The following is a 25,821-nucleotide window of genomic DNA, read 5'->3' on the forward strand; positions in this document are numbered from 1 at the left end:
AGCAACTAATGGTACCTGAAATAGTCAAACAGGATCAGTACACAACTCAAAAGTTAAAGCAAAAGGAGGTAGGAATCAACAGTCAAAACAAACAGGCAAATGTGCAAAGCACAAGGCACAAGGCTTATGAGCCAAGCAACCTACAAAACAAAGAGGTTAGCTCATGATAATCAAACAAACTCATTCAACTTGTATAAGTTTCTTTGAGGTAATTGCTTCTCAACCTGAAAACATGAACTCAAACATAAGCAATAAGACCACTAGGACAAGCCTAGGGTCAAAAGAGAATGAGAAAGTCAAAACAGAAAGTGATATCCAATCAAAGTCAAGTTGAAACAATCAAGAAGCAAACTCAATTGGTCCCACATTCATATCATTCATCATCATCATTTCACAAGCAAATTAGGTCAAAGCATGGCATATGAAAGCTCATAGAAGTCAACAGCAAGACTCAATTCAAAACCAATCATAAACAATTCAAAAAATTATCAAATAATTCATGATCAATCATAATCCATAACATGACATGAATATCAAATTTCAGCTCATTTGGATCATGGGAAGATGGTTAATGAAAATCAGAAAGGCAAGGCAAGTTTAAGCATGCTCAAAGAAGTCAACCAAACATGTATCAACTTGAAAAAATCATAAATCAGTGATAACATATGAGAAATGAATGGGATCAACACCATGGCAAAGCTTAAGATGTCCACTAATCACATGTAAAATTTCATGTTCATCCAATAAAGTATGAGAATTTCACAAATGAAATGGCAACATGTATCACACAAGTCAACATAAGACCAAACAGGGGACAAAAATCTCAAACAATTGGAAAATGCCACAAATAATTCCAAGAAAAATCACATGTAAACTATACATCCAGGAGTAGGTTCATGCAAAAATTCACATCAATTGGAGGTCAAGAAGCATGGTATCAAAAATCATCAAGTTGCACATCAATGGTGTGACACAAATTGTCACACCCTAATTCAAAAATTCATAACTCACAAACCAGATAAGATAAATTCACAAACTCTATACCAAAATCACCATGAATGTGTCTAGTTTGTGTACAAAAAATTTGGAAGCCATTGGATAATGCATCATCATTTCACAAAGGTTTTGGTAAAAGGTACAAAAAAGGAACACATATCACAAACCCTAACATAATAAAAAATCCACTCATCCAAAAATTCTGGAAAAAAATATGACAATTTAGTAGAGATCATGATGAATCAAATGCAAAAAAATCCCATGGAAATTGGATCAAGCATGGTGAACTTATGATTTTTGTAAGATAAAGCAATCAAATGAAATAAATAAAGAAAACCAACATGACTTAATAGGACAAGGGGCCCGGGAGTGGCAAACTTGTAATTACTTGAACAAGTTAATGAAACGCGGCGTTGCGTTTAGAGGCGTGGCAGCAAGTGATAGGTAGCATGGCAATGTAACAGTGTGACCATGCAGCAAAACAAATTCCAAAAAGCCAAACACGATCAACAAGATTCAAATGGAATTCTGGGTTTGAAATTAGGGTTTCTGGGCAACAGTGTTCATCATTCATCCATGGAAGAACAAATTTCCCAGAATCACGAATTAAGCACATCAATAGAACCAACTAACAACACACATCAAGAATCCAACCATCATTTTCATGGAATCGAACTACACAGCAAGCATCAAACAAAAACATATTCACATACCAAACTTTGAGACAGCATAACTTTGTAAATACTCAACCATTTTCAATGGTTCAAAGCTCATAATGACCAGCAAGGTAAACTCTACACAAAGCATAGCATCATTTTGATAGAAGAGAGATTCGAAATACATACCAGATTTGAAGAACTGAGATGAATCGTGGTTTTTTGGCTTCAATCAGCTAGAACAGATGCACACTCATGCTCCAAATGATGAATGATGAAGGAAGTTCAGCTCAAGAAAGCTTGAAATTGCTCAGCTCGAAATTTGCCATGGATGTGTTCTTCAATGGAACAGTCGTGGAATGGCTTCACAGTTGAGATTCAGGGCATGAAAATGCTTCCAATGTGTTGGTTAAGGATGGAACAAGCAAGCAAATTCGTGCTTCTTTGGTGTTTTGAGCAGAAATTCAAAATGAATAAATTGAGAGTTTTTTGAGAGAATGAGTTTCTGTTTGTAAGAAGCCGCTGTTTTTTAGGGTTGTGTTCAGAGAGAATATGAGGTATATATGTGGTGATTAGTGGAGCTAAACTTCATTAATCAAAGTGGTAAAACAGAATTTTGTTTTAATGACAAGTTTTTGCTAATTGGTGGTTTCTCACTCAAATGGTGCATGTGCATGAGCTGGCTGCGAAATGGGCTTTGTACAGATCCCAAATGCATTTTCTGAACTATCTCAATTGGCAAAATGGGTTGAAAAGGGTTAATTCAAAAGTTCATTTTTACACCACACTTGAAATTAAATCATGATAGTGCAAAAAGGCCATTTTGATTGGTGATGTTTTGATGAATGATGATGACATTTTTGAAAAGAGGGGATCAAATATGACTTGTAGAAAAAAACCCCACCCAATTTGGCCAAATGGTTTGAGAGATATGGCCTTTTGAAGTTCAAAAATTTTGGAGAATGAATTGATCATAACTTGCCAACCATACATGGGAATTGAGTGTTCTTGGACTTTTTGGAAATGGGAGAACAAGATATTCAACTTTCATGTTGGGCAAAAATTCATTTGCAGCTTGCATCATGATGTAAGTTTAGGATCAAGAAGTTTCCATTTTTGGCAAATTCCAATTACAGGTCAAGTTTCTATTTTTGGAAATTTCTTGTTTGACTTCAAATTCTTCCATGATGATATTTGACATGATATATGAGGCCTATATGGACATGAATGAGACCTCTCAGACCAATTCCCACCATCAAATCACTGATTAAATGCACAGTTGACCAAGGTTGACTTCAGTTGACTTTGTTAGGGTTTTGGATGACTGAAGCACCTTCTGATGAATTCCAAACCCTAATTCCTTGAGATATTGATTCCAAATGATGTCACAACATATAAGAACTCTTGATGATTGACCATGGTGCCCAAATTCTGCAAGAATGGCCACCATCCACTGCAATGACTGACTTTGACTGATTTTGACCTAATTGGCTGATGATTGCTTCAGCTGCAAATAACATGGTTAGATGACAATATTTTTGTATTTTTGGTTAGCAAACATATGAAAGGCAATGATATACAAATGCAAGACATGCTTGGTGATCAAGGACCACACTCACAAGGCAACCTACCCACTAGGAGGGAAGCAAAGGTATGCAATGATCCTTGAGGCCATGATATGGTATGATATATATGCCATGAGGGATCTTAGGGCCAAAATTGGGGTCTTACAATAACGTTGACTGATGCAGACCCCGATGTTACGTACATGTATTACCTAGATCGTATAGAAAATGATGAAGATGTTCAGTGTATGTTTTCAGCACATAGTGGTGAAGTTAATAGAGGAGTTGAAGGTCCACTTGTGTTGGTTGTTGTTGTTGATTAGTTTTTTAATTACCAGTTATGTTGGTTGTTGTTGTTGTTTAGTTAATGTGGTCGTACTTTGTAACCATAACCCTTTGATTAACAAATGTATTTCATAATTGTTTGTTCCCAAAAGACATTAGAAATACACAATGGTTTATATATATTACGTGCATAGTAGTTAATAAAAAAAACATAATCATCTGAATGGATATTTAAAACAACAACATAATCATCTGGAAGGTCGTCGGAATGGTCCTGCAACATTAGGACATTTCCTACGCATGTGTCCTATTTCACGGCAAATTCCACAACTTCTCTTTCCCTTCTCAACGTCGTCCATCTCGATTCTAATCCTGGTGCTGTTTGGACGCCCTTTCTTCCTCCTTCTCATAGAGTCGTCGTGGCAAAGAGTAAATCCTTCATATTGTGGCCAATTCTCCTCAAGGGGAAGTCCTAGGAAACTCTCCTGATAGACCTTGAAGACGTTAAGAATTTTGAAGACGTCTGGAATGTGAATGGAATATTCCTGGTGTATGCTCGAACATGCTGCGATTACATGGGAGCAAGGTAAGTGAAATGCCTGAAATTTCCCACAGTCACAGTGTTGTTTCCTCAGATCAACGCTGAACGTTCCGGTTGGTCGACCATCGTTATGATTAATCTTCTCTTGGACCATGAAATAAAATCTCTCTCGATCGAACTGCATAACGTTGTGCGTGTTAGCTTTGATGACTTCCTCAGCCATCCCCTTGTTGCAGTTACCAGTGAAAACCTGCCCAGAGGCTAACATTTTTGTCCATTGATGGCCTCTTCTACCAAATAGTGATCCTAAACGATAGTACGTAGATTTCACCAATGTTGTGATTGGAAGGTTTCGGGTTTCTTTTAGCACCGAGTTCATTGCTTCTGCTAGGTTAGTTGTCATGTGACCCCAGTGTTGCCCTCCGTCAAATGCCCTTGCCCACTTCTCGCGAGGGATGTTGTCTATCCATGATAAAGCATTGTTGTTTATTCTTCGGATTTCCCCCCGATAGTAGTTAAATGTTGCCTCTGTTAATGCATAACTCATGTTAACAACTATTTTCCGCAGATCCTTTTCTTTAATCTCGCGCATGAAGTTTTGTGCGATATGTCTAATGCAATAAACGTGTGATGAAGGAGGAAACTGCCATCCATTTTCTGGGTTATTGTATGCACTCTTTATCGATTCATGCCTGTCTGATATTAGGCATAGATTTGCTTGGGGGGTAACGTGCATTCTCAAATTCTTAAGAAAGAAACTCCAGGCTTCCTTTGTCTCACTTTCAACCAATGCGAACGCTATCGGAAATATGTTCCCGTTCTCATCCTGTGTCACAGCCATCAACAGAGTCCCTCTGTACTTGCCATACAACCAAGTTCCATCAACCTGCACAATTGGTTTACAATACGCGAAACAACGTATACATGGTCTAAACGCCCAAAACAGACGATGAAATATCCTTTGGTCACCCAAGTATGAACCATCATTTGAAATCACAGGTAAGGATTGTAATTCTATAATGGTACCTGGTAGATATGTTTTCATTACCAGTATCCACTACGGAAGATCGTTGTAAGATGTCTCCCAATTTCCATACAGCGACTCAATTGCCTTACACTTTGCAATCCATGCCTTTTTGTATGATATGATATACCTGTATTTCTTAATAACATGAGCGATGATAACCTTCACCTTAAGAGAAACGTCCTGATTTACAAGCTCCATTATGCTCTTGCTAATCATTTCTGAACTTAGTTTTGTATGGTCTTGTGACATGGAAGTGGTTGTGCACGTATGAGGCCCACTAGACTTACCAACTCTCCACCTTGAGTTGCCCTTACGCAAAGAGACCCTGCATTTGAAATTGCATGTTGAATTTCTACATTAGATGACAAAACGTACATTGTCAGATTTAACCACAGAAAAATCTAAACTACATTTTATATGCCATTGTTTCAACGCCAAAACACACTCTTCCTTATCTTCATACTCAATGCCCTCCTCTATTTCGTCAGAATTGTGAGTTGGTATGAAACTGCTGAAAACGGAGATTGGTTCAGCATCATACAAACTTATGTTTTGTATGTGCACAGATGGGTTGTACAAACTAATTGGTTGGGCTCTTAGTGCAACGGTCGGTGTGTCGAATATGTCCTCATTGCCATCGTCATCCCTAACACCAAATAGATCTTCAAATTGAACCTCCTCAAGATCATCCTCACTATTCTCGCCTACCTCTTCATTTGGTATGAAAGGTTCATTATTTTGAGTCGGCTCTTCGTCAATGGCTTGACTCATTCCATAGTCGTGTGACTATATAGATTGCGTTGGATAACCGTGATTTTTGTTGTAAGTCGGTTGTTCTTCAACATCTTCATTGTGACTCGGTTGTTCTTCAAGATTATCGATTAGACGAACATATATCTCAATACTGGGTAATTGAGATAATGTTACATGACATTGAAACATCGACCTAACATCTTCGTCGGTCTCAATCGGTGTCATTATGTAAAAGACGGTATTATCATCTCCATTAAATAATGGTTGACGATAAATGATGTCTTCAACATAACGTTGCAACTTTTTTACAATACAGTCTTTTAAATGATGAAAGTCGGAGTTGATGTGGATTTTGAACATAGTTAAATTCGTATTGGAAAATGAGAATCCCTCACTTGGATCTGTGAAAAGTGACCCTTCGGAATGGATAGAAACAATTAAATTTCTTTGAGCCATGGATGTGTAATATTTGATTTAGTTTAGGAGATATGAATGTATATTTGGTTTGGTGAGAATAAATGAGGATGTTAGTGGTATTTATAGGAGATATGAATGTGTATTTGGTTTGGTGTGAATATATTAATGTATACAAATCACATGCTGATTTTCATTTAATAGGAAGAGAGAGAAGAAGGGAAACGTGTGAACCATGGCCTGTACTAGCTCGTCCATTGATTAGACAAGGCAAAACCCTAAAAGAGTGAACTCGTCACTCCATTGGACGAGCCAATAAGGCAAACGCAGCACCTCGTCATTCCATTGGACAAGCTCACAAAGACCAAGGCATAGCTCGTCCATCAAAGTGACGTGCCATAGGACAGGCTTTTGCGCAGTGAATTTTCCCTTCAGCGTGGGAATCTCACTTTGCAGGATTCCTTACAAAAAAAAAATTGCATGCATGCCATGCAATGTCAAATCCCCAATTAAATTGTTTACCAATTTATTTATTATATTTTACCACTATAAATAATCCATACCTCTACACTTCCTTCTCATCATCTACCTACAATTTCTATTTCACACATTCTTACTCTCTTCAAACATTTACTCTCTTCAATTTCTACACTTTCTTCCAAGATGTCTTTGTTATGGATGGGCAAATCACACCGTGGGACGGCGGCAAACATTGCCGAATACGTAAGTCTCTTTCAAATTTACCGTTTTTTATTACCGTTTTTTATTTCCGTTTTTTATCAGATCAAATACTCATAACCGTTTTTATTTTAATTTCAGCAAGATGGTAGGTTTCGGGTCCATTCGCATACATATATTCAACCAAGTGCGGTTATAATACCGTATTTGGAGCTAACAGGTTTTGCAAATGTGGCCAAGATTGCAAGTCTAAAAGTATACTCTAAACTCATTGTGGCATTGTTAGAGAGATGGAGACCGGAGACACATATATTTCATTTACCAACAGGTGAATGTACTATCACACTAGAGGATGTGAGTATGTTATTCGGTCTCCGAATCCATGGTAAAGCTGTTAATGGCCCAACAAACGTAACCAACGATGTTTACATAGAAAATTTGGGCATCGAACCAACAGCCTCGGATAAAAATGGGGCTTCTGTCAAAATTGTTTGGTTAGAAGCAGTATTAACGCAACTCAAAAATAACCCTAACCTGTCCGAGGCAGAAAATATTTTACATGCAAAAATTTATATTTTACTTTTAATTGCTACTTTTTTAATGCCAGATAAGAGTCACAATTTGTTGCATTCTTCTTGGTTACCTTTAGTAGGAGACCTTGAAAAATGTAATACATACAGTTGGGTTGAGGAATTGGAGTGTTGAATTCAAGGTCTCCTACTAAAGGTAACCAAGAAGAATGCAACAAATTGTGACTCTTATCTGGCATTAAAAAAGTAGCAATTAAAAGTAAAATATAATTTTTTGCATGTAAAATATTTTCTGCCTCGGACGGGTTAGGGTTATTTTTGAGTTGCGTTAATACTGCTTCTAACCAAACAATTTTGACAGAAGCCCCATTTTTATCCGAGGTTGTTGGTTCGATGCCCAAATTTTCCATGTAAACATCGTTGGTTACGTTTGTTGGGCCATTAACAGCTTTACCATGGATTCGGAGACCGAATAACATACTCACATCCTCTAGTGGGATAGTACATTCACCTGTTGGTAAATGAAATGTATGTGTCTCCAATCTCCATCTCTCTAACAATGCCACAATGAGTTTAGAGTCTACTTTTAGACTTGCAATCTTGGCCACATTTGCAAAACCTGCTAGCTCCAAATACGGTATTATAACCGCACTTGGTTGAATATATGTATGCGAATGGACCCGAAACCTACCATCTTGCTGAAATTAAAATAAAAAACGGTAATGAACATTTAATCTGATAAAAAACGGAAATAAAAAACGGTAATAAAAAATGGTAAATTTGAAAGAGACTTACGTATTCGGCAATGTTTGCCGCCGTCCCACGGTGTGATCCGCCCATCCATAACAAAGACATCTTGGAAGGAAGTGTAGAAATTGAAGAGAGTAAATATTTGAAGAGAGTAAGAATGTGTGAAATAGAAATTGTAGGTAGATGATGAGAAGGAAGTGTAGAGGTATGGATTATTTATAGTGGTAAAATATAATAAATAAATTGGTAAAAAAATTAATTGGGGATTTGACATTGCATGGCATGCATGCAAAAAAAATTGTAAGGAATCCTGCAAAGTGAGATTCCCACGCTGAAGGGAAAATTCACTGCGCAAAAGCATGTCCTATGGCTCGTCACTTTGATGGACGAGCTATGCCTTGGTCTTTGTGAGCTCGTCCAATGGAATGGCGAGGTGCTGCGTTTGCCGTATTGGCTCGTCCAATAGAGTGACGAGTTCACTCTTTTAGGGTTTTGCCCCGTCCAATCAATGGACGAGCTAGTACAGGCCATGGTTCATGCGTTTCCCGTCTTCTCTCTCTTCCTATTAAATGAAAATCAGCATGTGATTTGTATACATTAATATATTCACACCAAACCAAATACACGTTCATATCTCCTATAAATACCACTAACATCCTCATTTATTCTCACCAAACCAAATATACATTCATATCTCCTAAACTAAATCAAATATTACACTTCCATGGCTCAAAGAAATTTAATTGTTTCTATCCATTCCGAAGGGTCACTTTTCACAGATCCAAGTGAGGGATTCTCATTTTCCAATACGAATTTAACTATGTTCAAAATCCACATCAACTCCGACTTTCATCATTTAAAAGACCGTATTGAAAAAAAGTTGCAAGGTTATGTTGAAGACATCATTTATCGTCAACCATTATTTAATGGAGATGATAATACCGTCTTTTACATAATAACACCGATTGAGACCAACGAAGATGTTAGGTCGATGTTTCAATGTCATGTAACATTATCTCAATTACCCAGCATTGAGATATTTGATCGTCTAGTCGATAATCTTGAAGAACAACTGAGTCACAATGAAGATGTTGAAGAACAACCGACTCACAACGAAAATCACGGTTATCCAACGCAATCTATACAGTCACACGACTATGGAATGAGTCAAGCCATTGACGAAGAGCCGACTCAAAATAATGAACCTTTCATACCAAATGAAGAGGTAGGCGAGAATAGTGAGGATGATCTTGAGGAGGTTCGATTTGAAGATCTATTTGGTGTTAGTGATGACGATGGCAATGAGGACATATTCGACACACCGACCGTTGCACTAAGAGCGCAACCAATTAGTTTGTACAACCCACCTGCGCACATGCAAAACATAAGTTTGGATGATGCTGAACCAATCTCCGTTTTCGGTAGTTTCATACCAACTCACAATTCTGACGAAATAGAGGAGGGCCTCGAGTATGAAGATAAGGAAGAGTGTGTTCTGGCGTTGCAACAATGGCATATAAAACGTAGTTTAGATTTTTCTGTGGTTAAATCTGACAATGTACGTTTTGTCATCAAATGTAGAAATTCAACATGAAATTTCAAATGCAGGGTCTCTTTGCGCAAGGGCAACTCAAGGTGGAGAGTTGGTAAGTCTAGTGGGCCTCATACGTGCACAACCACTTCCATGTCACAAGACCATACAAAACTAAGTTCAGAAATGATTAGCAAGAGCATAATGGAGCTTGTAAATCGAGACGCTTCTCTTAAGGTGAAGGTTATCATCGCTCATGTTATTGAGAAATACAGGTATATCATATCATACAAAAAGGCATGGATTGCAAAGTGTAAGGCAATTGAGTCGCTGTATGGAAATTGGGAGACATCTTACAACGATCTTTCGTAGTGGATACTGGTAATGAAAACATATCTACCAGGTACCATTATAGAATTACAATCCTTACCTGTGATTTCAAATGATGGTTCATACTTAGGTGACCAAAGGATATTTCATCGTCTGTTTTGGGCGTTTAGACCATGTATACGTGGTTTCGCGTATTGTAAACCAATTGTGCAGGTTGATGGAACTTGGTTGTATGGCAAGTACATAGGGACTCTGTTGATGGTTGTGGCACAGGATGAGAACGGGAACATATTTCCGATAGCGTTCGCATTGGTTGAAAGTGAGACAAAGGAAGCCTGGAGTTTCTGTCTTAAGAATTTGAGAATGCACGTTACCCCCCAAGCAAATCTATGCCTAATATCAGACATGCATGAATCGATAAAGAGTGCATACAACAACCCGAAAAATGGATGGCAGTTTCCTCCTTCATCACACGTCTATTGCATTAGACAAATCGCGCAAAACTTTATGCGCGAGATTAAAGACAAGGATCTGCGGAAAATAGTTGTTAACATGGGTTATGCGTTAACAGAGGCAACATTTAACTACTATCGGGGGGAAATCCGAAGAACAAACAACGACGCTTTATCATGGATAGACAACATCCCTCGCGAGAAGTGGGCAAGGGCATTTGACGGAGGGCAACACTGGGGTCACATGACAACTAACCTAGCAGAAGCAATGAACTCGGTGCTAAAAGAAACCCGAAACCTTCCAATCACTGCATTGGTGAAATCTACGTACTATCGTTTAGGATCACTATTTGGTAGAAGAGGCCATCAGTGGACAAAAATGTTAGCCTCTGGGCAGGTTTTCACTGGTAACTGCAACAAGGGGATGGCTGAGGAAGTCATCAAAGCTAACACGCACAACGTTATGCAGTTCGATCGAGAGAGATTTTATTTCATGGTCCAAGAGAAGATTAATCATAACGACGGTCGACCAACCGGAACGTTCAGCGTTGATCTGAGGAAACAACACTGTGACTGTGGGAAATTTCAGGCATTTCACTTACCTTGCTCCCATGTAATCGCAGCATGTTCGAGCATACACCAGGACTATTCCATTCACATTCCAGACGTCTTCAAAATTCTTAACGTCTTCAAGGTCTATCAGGAGAGTTTCCTAGGACTTCCCCATGAGGAGTATTGGCCACAATATGAAGGATTTACTCTTTGCCACAACGACTCTATGAGAAGGAGGAAGAAAGGGCGCCCAAACAGCACCAGGATTAGAATCGAGATGGATGACGTTGAGAAGGAAAAGAGAAGGTGTGTGGAATTTGTCGTGAAATAGGACACATGCGTAGGAAATATCTTAATGTTGCAGGACCATCCCGACGACCTTCCAGATGATTATGTTGTTGTTTTAAATATCCGTTCAGATGATTATGTTGTTTTTTTTATTTATTAACTACTATGCACGTAATATATATAAACCATTGTGTATTTCTAATGTCTTTTGGGAACAAATAATTATGAAATACATTTGTTAATCAAAGGGTTATGGTTATAAAGTACGACCACATTAACTAAACAACAACAACAACCAACACAACTGGTAATTAAAAAACTAATCAACAACAACAACCAACACAAGTGGACCTTCAACTCCTCTATTAACTTCACCACTATGTGCCGAAAACATACACTGGACATCTTCATCATTTTCTATACGATCCAGGTAATACATGTACGTACCATCGGGGCTTGCATCAGTCAACATTATGTATGGACAACGATACTCTACTTTCCTCACCTTCATATGACGCCCGCCAAACTGTCGGAAGCCAGTGTGGATGGCTGAAATCAGTGTTCTGAAATTCCATTGCGGATCAAGGCAAACACTCATTTTTTCACCGTGTCCATAAAATACAAGACCACAAACAGACATTCTGACCTAAAGAAAGGATTTTGTGATATGAGTTACATTTCTACAAGTTATGCTATTTATAAAAAATTAATACTTGAATACTCGGCCAATCATTGGCCGAGACAATACAAACACAAAAACTTTTTGGCGGGAAATATATCATTCCCAAAAAATTATTGAAATTTTGGAGGGAAACATATCAATTTTATTATTAATATATAAGACAAAAATTATTTCTATTATTAATATTCTAAAAATTAATCATTTTTATTATTAATATTTTAAAAATAATAATATCAAAAAAAATTATTATCATGAAAAACTATTATTATTTACATTTTATTTTAAATATTTTTATAAAAAAAATTATTATTATTTAAAAAAAAAATCAATTATATTAATTAAATATATAGAATTAATTAAAAAACTATTTAATAATAATTAGAAAACTATTTAATAAAGTATTTAAAATATTAAAAAAAAAAAACCTCTTCATACCCTCGGCCATTGATTGGCCGAGCCCACACAAGGCGCAATGGGTCTTCATGCCCTCGTCCAACCATTGGACGAGTCCAATAAAAAAAAGAGGTAGAGTGAGATTTTTTTTTAGACGGGAGCATAGTGGAAAATTAATTTCAATAAAAGGGCAGTTGAGGCAAAAAGTCGCACCTTGGAGCGTTTTCAGCTTTTCATTATGACCAAAGTCCTTCTAACCAATAGACATAGAATTTTGCTTAACCACCATAAGTAAATCATGACGGTCTAGCTAGTGATTACTGATTATTGAATCTGAAAGACTTTGGACCAAAGTTGGTTTGAGTAAAGGAGAACAATCAATACGTCATACCCCACAACTCCCACCGGCCACCAAACACCATGATTCTATCTAGTAAACGCCTTTTCAAAAAGGAGTATCAATAAGCTCCATATGGGACGTAAAACATCTACGTACTATTCTGTAAAGGATCATACTACCCCGGTGATTAGGGTTGGCAAACGGGCAAATGCCAGCTACATTTAGGCTATAACCATAAAAGTGCGTAAAAAAATAAGATAGACGATAATTGAGGGTTGAGTCTAAAAATTTAGTATGTCTCGCACAAAAGTGCAGACGGGACGGAACTGACCTGCACGCTGTGCTTTTTAAGTCTAAAAACACATAAATTATTTTAATACTCAACTTCTGCAAAAGTCTAAAAAAAATTGAAGCGGATTAAAGAAAGGAAACCTAATCTTTTATTCGGCCCGCACTAAAATGTGAGCAAAATATATCCGTTCTCTTACCATACTAGTGATAGTATTATGACAAATATTATTGAGATGTGACTAGTAGAATATATATTTTCAAGCAAAATATTGAGATATAACAAAATATTAAATATTCCAATTAGGGTTATATTAATAAAACATGGGTATATCCCCATTTATAATTTAGAATTAATTACAATGAGAAGATAAAAATAAATATATATTAGAGAAATGGAAAATAGAAGTAGTATAAAGTGCATGTACCTAGATATTAATAAGATTATCAATGATCCCCATAGCCACATCACATATATGCTTCAAACCTTTTTCTCTACTAGCAATCTCAGGAGGGTAAACCAAATCAGGAACTCTTTTGAATGCATTATGACAAGCATTTGGATAATCTTTGGCAGCAGTGATGTGTATGTAAGCATAATCATATTCTTCATCCGCCAAATCTTGCACTGAAGCTTGGAGGGAATCACCAGCATAAGAGTACTTATCTGCACACTCTTTGAGGACCCTTTGTAAACTAGTGTTGTTGGTAGGTGGAAGAGATTTGGAAGACAAGTATGAAGAAGTGGAAGTGGCATTTGTCATTCCAATCCCAACCATGATCAAAGCTAAGCCCTTTGTGTCTGCGTTTGGACTCGTGGGGTTGGATTTGAGACAAGAGAAACATAGTTTGTAGTACTTGGTGTTCTTGCAAGTGCTTTTGATTAAACTGGTGTCTCCATTCACAAATGCATACTGTGCTAGGAAGAAGAGGAGGAGGAGAAATTGTGACAAGTTGATCTTTGAAGTCATTATGGAGAAAAGAGAAAGAAAACTTAGGATTTTTTTAGGGGGAAGTTAGTATATAGAAATTAAGGCAATAAAGTCAAAAAGTGGATCATGATTTGTTTTTTCTTTATATTTACTATTATTTACTTTATTATTTTGAAAACTTTAGTTCATTTTACGGTTAACTATGTAGGAAAAGTAGCGTGTTTTGATAAAGCCTCACGTGACAAACTCTGTTGATGAAGGAATCTCTAGTCCTAGAAGTAAAGGACATGATCTTGTATTAATATATGATATGATGATTTTCTTGGGGACTAGCTTGAAATATCAAAAATGACTTGTTTTTTGTTGTTGGATTTATTACTCAAGGAGTGATTCAGGGCTTTATTTGGAAGGTAGCAAGTGATCTAGTAACAAGGCTATGGTTGTCTACTAGTATAAAACATATCTTAGAGGCAGGCAACAAGGGTCACGGGTCATAAACCAACAAGAATATCGAACATGTTCTGAAACGTCACTACTTTGGCAAAGGGAAAAGACAGCAATACTTGCTTGGACAGTGCATACTAGGCAACAGGAGAAGCATTAACCTCCCATTATAGATCATGTAGGCGTTAAAATTTAAAAGTTACACAACTTTTATGTTTGCTCTACTTTTTGTACTTGGACAGTGAAAATGGTTTACTCGACATCTCCTATATTAGGAATGTTATACTTGTTGTTTTCACCTTATGGTTCTAGGTTAAAAGAACTAGTCATGATAATTCAGAACTCAATATCGTAGCTTGAATTCTAGGTTACAAGATACAACAATTTCTGTATCAAGTTTAAAATAAAACCACCCTTGAACTAGTCATGATAATAGCATATGCTCCCGGTGCAGCGCGCATCCTAGTTTGGAATTGCAGCCGGGAAAGTTGGAATAGCAAATTGCGGAAGTGGAGCGCTTCTCATCTCGGATTGATATTCTGCTTTTAGGATTTTTTTTGCAAAAAGACCTCTAAACCCTTAAAAAAAATTAAAATAAAATAATTTATTATAGTCATTCGTGTTTTCTCTTCTCTTCTCCATTGCATTCTTTCGTTCGCTGCTTCTCATATTTTTTTGCATGCTGCATCTTTTGCCCCAACTCCTCTCCTCCTTCTCAACTGCTGCAAACTTATCTCTATTCTTCTTCTATTCGCCTTCTTCTCTATTCATTGTTTTTCTGTCAATTTTCAAGTTGTTTTTTCTTTCATATCATTTTTTAAAAATATATTGATTATAGGATTAATGTAGGTAAATTATTCATATTGCTTTTCAGAATTAATAACTCGGGATAAGATGAGGAGGAGGAACACCATAGGAATTTAAGTGTCAAAGAGGTCATGAGTTCAGCTCTTTCATTGGCAAAACGGCAAGAAATGATTGTCATCAAAAAAACTTTTGACATACAATACTGTCATTTTTAAATTATCTTCATCAGATGAGGTTTAATGAGACTAATTACTCGTGCAGGGCTGGTGATGAAAAAGCATGTAAAGTAAGCAGTATAGCGTTCTTTAATCTTTACACTTTAATTTATCATTAGACATAGTAACAACAACATAGATACTTTTTGAAGTCAATTGAGTAAATTTACAATTGCCTTAACATGGTAACCCTATAATGAATTACAATATGGGAAGTAACTAACAAGTAATGCACTTCACTTACTCAACAGATCAGACTAGAAATCCCGGTGCGCCATCTGTGGTGAAAAAGGCCTCTTTCAAAAAATATGGTATCTATCGCCTTCAGCTAAATTGTTCTAGAGAGGATCAAACTTTGATTTGATGATATACACTCCAAATTATCAAATCATCCTGATAGAGCGGCTTACCAACTAAAAGAGCAGGATAGAAATTTACAATATCAAACCAAAGGGAAAAAACAAGAGTTGCTAGTTGATCCACATACTCCGCATAAAGGAGACATTTCCACTACTTCTTTCACATAACTGACAAATGATTTGTATATGTTTCCCGGTAGATAGTTCCTGTCCATGGCAATCAAGTTAAAAAATGCATGTTCCAGTTATCACCTCATTTCATAACTTACCACAGGCACAAACAAAACCAGCTAGTTGGAATACAATAAAATGCTCACAAACCTGCAGGTCCAATACACAAGTCCCCTCAGAGGAAATGACTTGCCATCAAAAGTTGCGGCTTTTCTTTCTCTTCTTCAATCTCCCTTAAAGCTTCATCTCTAATATCTTGAACTTTTTTATCCCAGACATCATCTACTAGCTTCCATGTTTCATCATTAACAATTTGCGTCTACAGTGAAAAGAAGTTTAGATAATAAATAAAGTAATCCAGACCAATTGCAAGACAAATAATAAATTAATGCAAGAAACAAGTTTTGGCAACTAAAAAAAACCTCTGTAGGGCGTGGTGCACCAAAGGTCGAAAATCCAGCATTGCCCGGTGCGAATGTAACCCTCCCAGGAAGACTGATCCCATGGATTCCCCATCGTCCAGCATAAATCAGTGCTCCATATTCATCAAGTGGACTCACAGAAGGCTAAAAGGGCCCCCAAAAAAAAGATCGTGAACAAATAACCATTTGTTCAACAAAGGGTGATGATAAAAAATTTCAACAAAAAACACTACAGCTTGCGATACTGAAATTCTGAGTTTGTAATAACCCTTAAAAGAATCCAACAAATGTTTTTCTGTTCATAAACTTCTCTCAAGTAACTAACTATCTTTAAATGCTTGAATATCTTTAAATCATGCATGAAATACTAAGTTAAACATGTCATTAGAAAATGTCAAAATAACATATGTCTAACAATGTCAAAGGCTCACTAACAAAACAGAACAGCCTACTCCACTTTAGCTTGAGATCTACCTGAGCTACACGAGGAGCACTCTTATAAATGTCCCAAATCTCCTCAGCTTTGATCTTCCCCTAGTACTCCTTTTAATTAAATACTTTGTCTTTAAAAAAAAACATGAATGAGTTTATTCATTGAGTGGTTAATTAAATAAAAACATAATAAAATATCTAATTGATAAAAGACAACTTGAAAGCTTACATTGCTTTCAAAAGTAATTATTTCCATTACAACTTGAAAGCAAATACACGGTTAATATATTACTCCTACCCAACCTTACTGCCCATAACTAGCTTACCCTAACCTTTACTTACCATAGTTAGCATTACATTTGCTAACATGGAATCTTACATTAAGTATTTACAAAACCTCATCAATAACTAGGCAACTAAAACATCTGCCAAACATAATAGAAACTACAAAACAAAAAACTTGTAAGTTCTATGAAATGATGTTCTAGTGATTAAAAAGAACACTTAGAACATCAATTAATTAACAAACTTCTAAATAATCATGAATAAAACTTGTAGGTCTTTATCGAAACAACAATCGTTCTTATTCCTCCAACTGGTGCAACAATTGCAATTATACACCCAAGTGTTATGCAACACTGTAACAACAACAACAACAAAAGAAAAGTATATAAGATTATTTGCTATGAATAATTCAATACTAAACTCATGTTTGAATAAGTTCTAAGTTAAATTTACCATTGATGCAATCCAATGAAAGCTCCCTACTCTTGGTTTCTTGGCTTTAATCCATAAGACACAAGGTATCTGTATCAAGAAGTTTTACAAATTTAGTAAAAACAGAAGAAAAAAATTGAAGATATTTCAAAACATGGTTAATAATAAGTACTAATTCTTACAATATATGATGTTGCTGCAAATGCTAGTCCTCCGAAAAACCCTAATAGCCCTCCGAAAAATGGGAAGCTTACAGCAACCAATCCTACCAAAGCTATATAGAAAAATGAAAGTTTTATATTAAATAAAAAATATATGCAAGTTATAATTCATAAATGTTTAACCTAATAATGTTTGTTGTTAATTTAATGATATTACCGACGTATATGCTTCGAGCAACGATGCGAAGACTCCTCGAGGGAGTGAGTTTAAACTTTTGCACCAAGCAAGACTCCATTGTATCAAAAACAGGCATTGCGAAAACCTTCAACATCAAGAAAACAATTATTAGTATCATCGCGCGATTAAAAATATGCTCATTCGAGCTAAATTCATTCTTGTAAGTCACCTGATAACTTCCAATAACATGAAAGAAAACCATGAGATTAGCGATAGCAATAACCCATGCAGGATGTTCGAGTGAGACGAGTACATCGTCTTCAACGAGATCTCCGAATGCCCAAAAACCAGATACCGCGACAGTAAGATAGCAAACAATGACCACTGTGTATGCAACAACAACACCTCTCCACATTGGTACTTTGGAAGGTGTTTCTTCTGTAGACGGTAATGTAGCTTGAATCTCAAGAACCACACTATGTCCTGCAAAGGCAAAGGCTATTGTTCCAAGCGCATTAAAAATATCGAAAGTTATCCCAGCAGTAGTGTGCGATCGAACACCATAGTGAGTTGGATGATGCTCAAGTCCCTTCGCAAGGGAAGATCCAAATGCCACCATGGAATAACTACAAAACGAACATCATTTAGATTCATTCAAAACTAGATACAAAATAGCCCTAATAATGATGTTTCTTAACCTCTTAACATCTTAACATACCAGATAGACATGAATGCGGCGAGCAAAGAGATTCCTTTCAAAGTATTGAAGTTAGGAATTTGTGAAAGGAGTAACTGTAAACAAACAAAGAAGATAATATAATATGTTTGTCTAATATCTTCAAACATGGATGGATCTAATATTTCACAGAACTTCTTCAGAGATTTTCCACCGGTCACACAATACACAATGGTTGAAGCAACTTGAACAATCAATTGTTGTATCATTATAACCCAATATCCAAATCTTCCTTTGGATCCAAATACATGTTCTCCTAAAGCAAAGTATCGATCAAATCTCCTCCCCGGAACCAATTCATGCATTTGCACTAGTTGCCACAGTGAATAAAATGTCACAAGCCATGACACTATAATAACTGTAATCCCTGGACCCCTATACAAATATACAAATCAAAACCTTTCATTACTATATATATATTCTCAAACTAGGCTAGGGCATTATTATTGAAGAAAATGAATTTATGAAATAAAGATATAAATACCATCCAAGCTGAGATAAAGCAAATGGTAACCCTAGAACTCCAGCACCAACCATAGCCGTCACATTATGGAAAGTTGAATACCACCATTTTGCTTTTCTAGAAGCACTAATTGGCAACCAGTTTTCAATATTTTCATGATTACCATCATGGTTAGCTCTAGCCTCACCACCCTGACTTTCAACATCATTCTGAACTCGACTCATAATTACCATAATCAGATTAATTAACTCCAAGAACTAAACAGTTAAGTTATCATTTTCAATGGATGTGTATATATATATATATATATATATATATAGAAAGGGTTCTTCAAGTGTGTGAATTTTTGTAATAAAAAGTTGAACTAGTCAAGAGAGATTAGAGTGGAGAGTTCATAGGGATATTGAATTGATTCAGTACACACTCTAAAGTCTGATTTTTATTTTTTTTGCCACCAAGTATTAAATTTGTTAAATTATTATTATAAATTAAAAATAATTGGTTTGCTATTTTATAGCTGTGTAGTTAATTTGACATGTTATTTTTTAGCTGTGTGGGTTAACTTTTTTGAAAGAAATTAATTTTTTTTATTATTATTATTTAGTAAAAATATTTGATTGGTTATTCTTACATGGCTGGCTATTCTTTAAAAATATTTTTTTAATTTTTAGCGATTTGTTAATTAATTATTCTTATTTATAAAAAAAATATGCTCTTTAGCGATTTGGAAATGTGAGAGTTATTTTTTTAATCAGAAGCACCACATAGCCACTTATAGAAATTAGCCTACCTTTCCAACCTGATAGCCCACTAGGGAGGATAATAGGCTTAGAAGGAAGAAAATGGTTTGGATGAAGGAACCAAATGAGCAATGAAAGGATTATGGAGGAATAATAATCATAATGGATATGAAAAGGTGTGTGTATTTTGTTTTATAGAAAAAAAAACATTGTCACACTTTTTTTTTATAAATAAGATGTATTATATTATATTATTGAGTATAAAGGATACTTTAACCCCAAGTATAAAACCACGTCCTACAGATGTTTTTTTAGTTGCCAAAACTTAGAAGAAAATTGGTGCACATTCCGTTCTGTACATATCGAAGACATATTTTAAGGCACCTTCAAAGATCAAAATTTTCACATGAAGCCTTTTGCTAGACACATGGCCAACCAGGGTCCAATTGATCTAGAAATCAATAATCCTAAACTTAGAAGAAAATTGATGCACATTCCGTTCTGTAAGTGACGAAGACATATTTCACTTATTGTTCCACTCCCATTTCTCTATTTTTATTTGACAACAGGTACATTCATGGTTTGACAGGGCACCCATGGTAGAACATTACCCATTTGATCATTTCTTGAAGACATACAACTCATTATACGGCTCAACAAGGATAAATAAAGAGGGTGTTAATGAAGTGATGTTGAATGAAAAACTTCTAATCATGACTATGGTTGATTATTGAAGTAAAATCTAGGAGTTCTTGTCTTCAAAGATGTATTATATTCCTTGGTCGAGGTACAGGAATAACATCCTTTCCAGAGGGGATGTTCAGAAAACTTACTTGTCTTCAAAGTCTAAAAATAAATTCATTTTCTAACTTGAAGGAGTTACCAAATGAACCCTTTAACCTTGCTTTGGACTCTCTTCAAGTCTCATCCTGCAAAGAGATCGAGTCTTCACCAGAAAAAATTAGGGAAGGTCTGCAATCCCTTCGAACCTTGACAATTAATTATTGTAAAGAATTGAGATGCCTGCCGGAGGGTATTAGACACCTCACTTCTCTAGAGGTTCTGGATATTTATGATTGCCCAACATTAAAGGAGCGATGCAAGAAGGAAACAGGGAAGGACTGGAACAAGATAGCGCATATTCCAAATATAATTATTCGTTAGAAGGAAGAAGTAGAGACGTCCACAGTTCCACCTCCACCATTTGCAATGGAGTATAAAAGAAAGCAGTTGATTGATCAAGTTATGTCTACTATTTTGTTTGACAGTAAGATCTTCATGCAGTGGAAGTTCATATGATTGCTCAATTTTATTGTTCTTTTAGTTCTTATGATTGCTCAATTTTATTGCTGTTTATGTGATTGTGCTCTGCGAGTGATTATGTATAAATTTGGTAAATGTATGACAGTGAGCTTTCTGATGGTACCAATATTATCGTTGTTAGTGTTTTTGTTTGGGAGAGTTGGTTTCATGTTTTTTTTTTGTTTTTTTTAATTTCATTTTGTGAAACATTTTTGGACTATTCTTTTAATAGATTTTTCTTTGTTTTGTTAGAGCGGTTCTGTTAGGACATCTAGGCAAGGAAATATTAGTCTATAATTTTTTTTAAAATTAAAATTAAAAAATTATTATTTACAGGAAAGTGATACTAACAATGAAAACAATTCCTGTTGGAAAATTTTTTAAACTATCTAATTTATTAGTAAAAATGAATAATTTCATTTTATAAATATTTTCAATCAAAAATTGTTAATTATGATTTTTGATCAATATTAGAATGTCACGGATTCAAGGTTTTGAACAATTTTTTTTGAATTTTTGAATTTATTTATTAAAATAACAAAATAAATGGTCAAATATTGCGTTTGTTTTAGAATGTCATGAGTTCAACAGATTTTGAACATTTTTTTTAATTTACTTATTAAAATAACAAAGTAAATGGTCAAAATTACATTTGTCATAGAATGTCATGGGTTCAGCACTTTTGATTTTGAATATTTTTTGAATTTATTTATTAAAATAATAAAATAAATAGTTAAAGATTGCATTTGTCTATATTAGAAGTTTAGAACCAAAGATCTCTTGGTCAATAGGCACAAAAGCCAGAGGTGCTTCCACCAAACCATGACATCCATTTGTTATATATTTGAATGTTAGTATATAACCGTTTGTGACTCATTATCTTGAACATCATTTGAAACATTGCTCCTCCCATCAATTGTTATAAATTTTTGTTAGACTCTATATGAACATCAAAATTCCATATTTTAGAGCCAAAATTTATATATAAGGTATTCTTTTATTTTTCTAGTACACAAAAATTAGTAAATGAATTTTATTCTATAAAATATCGTTAATTAATATGTTTAATGTAAATATGCGATTCATATTAAGATTTCAAAAGTATCATGAAAGAGATTCGCCGGATTAACCATTTATGTCCAATTTACCTAAATTGGTGGGATGAATCAAACTTAAAGTTTAGTGTAAACACATATTTTGTAATTTATTTTGTGCAACTTTCATCATTCAATTTTCGTCTTCTTCTTGTTCTTGTGTTGCATCAGACCCCAAACACAAGATTTATCAATCCTTAGGTTTGATTTTCGATTTTGATCCATATTTTTTATAAGTAATATTAAAGGATGCAACTTTAAAGAAGATGTTAAAGGAGTTCTTGTCTTCAAAGTCTAAAAATCTAGGAGTTCTTGTCTTCAAAGTAAAAAACCTCTGTAGGGCGTGGTTTTATACGTGGGGTTAGAGTACCCTTTATACTCAATAATATAATACATCTTATTTATAAAAAAAAGTGTAACAATGTTTTTTCCTCTATAAAACAAAATACACACACCTTTTCATATCCATTATGATTATTATTCCTCCATAATCCTTTCATTGCTCATTTGGTTCCTTCATCCAAACCATTTTCTTCCTTCTAAGCCTATTATCCTCCCTAGTCGGCTATCAGGTTGGAAAGGTAGGCTAATTTCTATAAGTGGCCATGTGGTGCTTCTGATTAAAAAAATAACTCTCACATTTCCAAATCGCTAAAGAATAGCTAGCCACGTATTTTTTTTATAAATAAGAATAATTAATTAACAAATCGCTAAAAATTAAAAAAATATTTCTAAAGAATAGCCAACCACATAAGAATAACCAATCAAATATTTTTACTAAATAATAATAATAAAAAAAATTAATTTCTTTTAAAAAAGTTAACCCACACAGCTAAAAAATAACATCCCAAATTAACTACACAGCTATAAAATAGCAAACCAATTATTTTTAATTTATAATAATAATTTAACAAATTTATTACTTGGTGGCAAAAAAAAAAAAAAATCAGACTTTAGAGTGTGTACTGAATCAATTCAATATCCCTATGAACTCTCCACTCTAATCTCTCTTGACTAGTTCAACTTCTTATTACAAAAACTCACACACTTGAAGAACCCTTTCTATATATATATATATATACACACATCCATTGAAAATGATAACTTAACTGTTTAGTTCTTGGAGTTAATTAATCTGATTATGGTAATTATGAGTCGAGTTCAGAATGATGTTGAAAGTCAGGGTGGTGAGGCTAGAGCTAACCATGATGGTAATCATGAAAATATTGAAAACTGGTTGCCAATTAGTGCTTCTAGAAAAGCAAAATGGTGGTATTCAACTTTCCATAATGTGACTGCTATGGTTGGTGCTGGAGTTCTAGGGTTACCATTTGCTTTATCTCAGCTTGGATGGTATTTATATCTTTATTTCATAAATTCATTTTCTTCAATAATAATGCCCTAGCCTAGTTTGAGAATATATATATAGTAATCAAAGGTTTTGATTTGTATATTTGTATAGGGGTCCAGGGATTACAGTTATTATAGTGTCATGGCTTGTGACATTTTATTCACTGTGGCAACTAGTGCAAATGCATGAATTGGTTCCGGGGAGGAGATTTGATCGATACTTTGCTTTAGGAGAACATGTATTTGGATCCAAAGGAAGATTTGGATATTGGGTTATAATGATACAACAATTGATTGTTCAAGTTGCTTCAACCATTGTGTATTGTGTGACTGGTGGAAAATCTCTGAAGAAGTTCTGTGAAATATTAGATCCATCCATGTTTGAAGATATTAGACAAACATATTATATTATCTTCTTTGTTTGTTTACAGTTACTCCTTTCACAAATTCCTAACTTCAATACTTTGAAAGGAATCTCTTTGCTCGCCGCATTCATGTCTATTTGGTATGTTAAGATGTTAAGAGGTTAAGAAACATCATTATTAGGGCTATTTTGTATCTAGTTTTGAATGAATCTAAATGATGTTCGTTTTGTAGTTATTCCATGGTGGTATTTGGATCTTCCCTTGCGAAGGGACTTGAGCATCATCCAACTCACTATGGTGTTCGATCGCACACTACTGCTGGGATAACTTTCGATATTTTTAATGCGCTTGGAACAATAGCCTTTGCCTTTGCAGGACATAGTGTGGTTCTTGAGATTCAAGCTACATTACCGTCTACAGAAGAAACACCTTCCAAAGTACCAATGTGGAGAGGTGTTGTTGTTGCATACACAGTGGTCATTGTTTGCTATCTTACTGTCGCGGTATCTGGTTTTTGGGCATTCGGAGATCTCGTTGAAGACGATGTACTCGTCTCACTCGAACATCCTGCATGGGTTATTGCTATCGCTAATCTCATGGTTTTCTTTCATGTTATTGGAAGTTATCAGGTGACTTACAAGAATGAATTTAGCTCGAATGAGCATATTTTTAATCGCGCGATGATACTAATAATTGTTTTCTTGATGTTGAAGGTTTTCGCAATGCCTGTTTTTGATACAATGGAGTCTTGCTTGGTGCAAAAGTTTAAACTCACTCCCTCGAGGAGTCTTCGCATCGTTGCTCGAAGCATATACGTCGGTAATATCATTAAATCAACAACAAACATTATTAGGTTAAACATTTATGAATTATAACTTGCATATATTTTTTATTTAATATAAAACTTTCATTTTTCTATATAGCTTTGGTAGGATTGGTTGCTGTAAGCTTCCCATTTTTCGGAGGGCTATTAGGGTTTTTCGGAGGACTAGCATTTGCAGCAACATCATATATTGTAAGAATTAGTACTTATTATTAACCATGTTTTGAAATATCTTCAATTTTTTTCTTCTGTTTTTACTAAATTTGTAAAACTTCTTGATACAGATACCTTGTGTCTTATGGATTAAAGCCAAGAAACCAAGAGTAGGGAGCTTTCATTGGATTGCATCAATGGTAAATTTAACTTAGAACTTATTCAAACATGAGTTTAGTATTGAATTATTCATAGCAAATAATCTTATATACTTTTCTTTTGTTGTTGTTGTTGTTACAGTGTTGCATAACACTTGGGTGTATAATTGCAATTGTTGCACCAGTTGGAGGAATAAGAACGATTGTTGTTTCGATAAAGACCTACAAGTTTTATTCATGATTATTTAGAAGTTTGTTAATTAATTGATGTTCTAAGTGTTCTTTTTAATCACTAGAACATCATTTCATAGAACTTACAAGTTTTTTGTTTTGTAGTTTCTATTATGTTTGGCAGATGTTTTAGTTGCCTAGTTATTGATGAGGTTTTGTAAATACTTAATGTAAGATTCCATGTTAGCAAATGTAATGCTAACTATGGTAAGTAAAGGTTAGGGTAAGCTAGTTATGGGCAGTAAGGTTGGGTAGGAGTAATATATTAATGGTGTATTTGCTTTCAAGTTGTAATGGAAATAATTACTTTTTGAAGCAATGTAAGCTTTCAAGTTGTCTTTTATCAATTAGATATTTTATTATGTTTTTATTTAATTAACCACTCAATGAATAAACTCATTCATGTTTTTTTTTTAAAGACAAAATATATCCGTTGTTTTACCATACTAGTGATAGTATTATGACAAATATTATTGAGATGTGACTAGTAGAATATATATTTTGAAGCAAAATATTG

At 35.0% G+C, this 25,821-nt stretch overlaps 5 protein-coding genes across 9 annotated transcripts in view; 1 reads left to right on the forward strand and 4 right to left on the reverse strand.

Annotated features, from left to right (window-relative positions):
* LOC127079532 (cell wall / vacuolar inhibitor of fructosidase 2) overlaps nt 1-25,821 on the reverse strand; it is a 26,688-nt gene continuing 867 nt past the window's right edge. Inside the window, exon 2 of the mRNA XM_051019920.1 lies at nt 1-15. The gene's annotated coding sequence lies outside the window, so the exon portion shown is untranslated. The remainder of the gene's footprint in view (nt 16-25,821) is intronic.
* Nucleotides 3,143-14,136, reverse strand: LOC127079530 (cell wall / vacuolar inhibitor of fructosidase 2). Of its 3 annotated transcripts, none has more exons than XM_051019919.1 (2): nt 13,480-14,136; nt 3,143-3,159 (listed from the first exon to the last, which is right to left on the reverse strand). In XM_051019919.1, exon 1 carries the CDS (start codon nt 14,020-14,022, stop codon nt 13,480-13,482), a length of 543 nt encoding a protein of 180 aa, XP_050875876.1. In that variant the 5' UTR covers nt 14,023-14,136; the 3' UTR covers nt 3,143-3,159. The 3 variants fall into 3 exon arrangements, with proteins under 3 accessions (XP_050875876.1, XP_050875875.1, XP_050875874.1); XM_051019918.1 differs by lacking the exon at nt 3,143-3,159 and adding an exon at nt 11,526-11,911; XM_051019917.1 differs by lacking the exon at nt 3,143-3,159 and adding an exon at nt 11,526-11,994.
* The window catches only part of LOC127079527 (probable inactive ATP-dependent zinc metalloprotease FTSHI 4, chloroplastic), a 23,603-nt gene continuing 13,283 nt past the window's right edge, over nt 15,502-25,821 (reverse strand). The window contains exons 15-17 of one of the 3 annotated variants that reach the window (XM_051019914.1): nt 16,402-16,545; nt 16,130-16,298; nt 15,502-16,015 (exon numbers count right to left, since the gene is read on the reverse strand). In XM_051019914.1, the coding sequence (XP_050875871.1) occupies nt 16,155-16,298; nt 16,402-16,545 (288 nt within the window). In that variant the 3' untranslated portion in view covers nt 15,502-16,015; nt 16,130-16,154. The remainder of the gene's footprint in view (nt 16,016-16,129; nt 16,299-16,401; nt 16,546-25,821) is intronic. The other 2 variants (XM_051019912.1, XM_051019913.1) reach the window with 2 other exon arrangements.
* On the reverse strand, nt 17,095-19,358 carry LOC127079528 (lysine histidine transporter-like 5). Its single transcript, XM_051019915.1, has 7 exons — nt 19,110-19,358; nt 18,608-19,000; nt 18,119-18,515; nt 17,929-18,034; nt 17,733-17,824; nt 17,572-17,640; nt 17,095-17,471 (listed from the first exon to the last, which is right to left on the reverse strand). The coding sequence occupies exons 1-7, from the start codon at nt 19,319-19,321 to the stop codon at nt 17,373-17,375; spliced, it is 1,368 nt and encodes a 455-aa protein (XP_050875872.1). The 5' UTR covers nt 19,322-19,358; the 3' UTR covers nt 17,095-17,372.
* Nucleotides 23,253-25,773, forward strand: LOC127079529 (lysine histidine transporter-like 5). The gene is made up of 7 exons (XM_051019916.1): nt 23,253-23,577; nt 23,687-24,079; nt 24,172-24,568; nt 24,653-24,758; nt 24,863-24,954; nt 25,047-25,115; nt 25,216-25,773. The coding sequence occupies exons 1-7, from the start codon at nt 23,366-23,368 to the stop codon at nt 25,312-25,314; spliced, it is 1,368 nt and encodes a 455-aa protein (XP_050875873.1). The 5' UTR covers nt 23,253-23,365; the 3' UTR covers nt 25,315-25,773.

This window comes from Lathyrus oleraceus, chromosome 5 (genome assembly GCF_024323335.1).
Source record: "Lathyrus oleraceus cultivar Zhongwan6 chromosome 5, CAAS_Psat_ZW6_1.0, whole genome shotgun sequence".
Lineage (NCBI taxonomy): Eukaryota > Viridiplantae > Streptophyta > Magnoliopsida > Fabales > Fabaceae > Lathyrus > Lathyrus oleraceus.

What these genes read in the sequence shown, in the direction of transcription:
- LOC127079530 (XM_051019919.1), bottom strand. Translation starts at nt 14,022, where the DNA reads ATGACTTCAAAGATCAACTTGTCACAATTTCTCCTCCTCCTCTTCTTC.
- LOC127079528 (XM_051019915.1), bottom strand. Translation starts at nt 19,321, where the DNA reads ATGGTAATTATGAGTCGAGTTCAGAATGATGTTGAAAGTCAGGGTGGT. An exon ending in TTGCAGCAACATCATATATT is followed by an intron (nt 17,641 to 17,732) that starts GTAAGAATTAGT and finishes TTCTTGATACAG; the next exon opens with ATACCTTGTGTCTTATGGAT. An exon ending in TTCATTGGATTGCATCAATG is followed by an intron (nt 17,472 to 17,571) that starts GTAAATTTAACT and finishes TTGTTGTTACAG; the next exon opens with TGTTGCATAACACTTGGGTG.
- LOC127079529 (XM_051019916.1), top strand. Translation starts at nt 23,366, where the DNA reads ATGGTAATTATGAGTCGAGTTCAGAATGATGTTGAAAGTCAGGGTGGT. An exon ending in GCCGCATTCATGTCTATTTG is followed by an intron (nt 24,080 to 24,171) that starts GTATGTTAAGAT and finishes TTCGTTTTGTAG; the next exon opens with TTATTCCATGGTGGTATTTG. An exon ending in ATGTTATTGGAAGTTATCAG is followed by an intron (nt 24,569 to 24,652) that starts GTGACTTACAAG and finishes TTGATGTTGAAG; the next exon opens with GTTTTCGCAATGCCTGTTTT.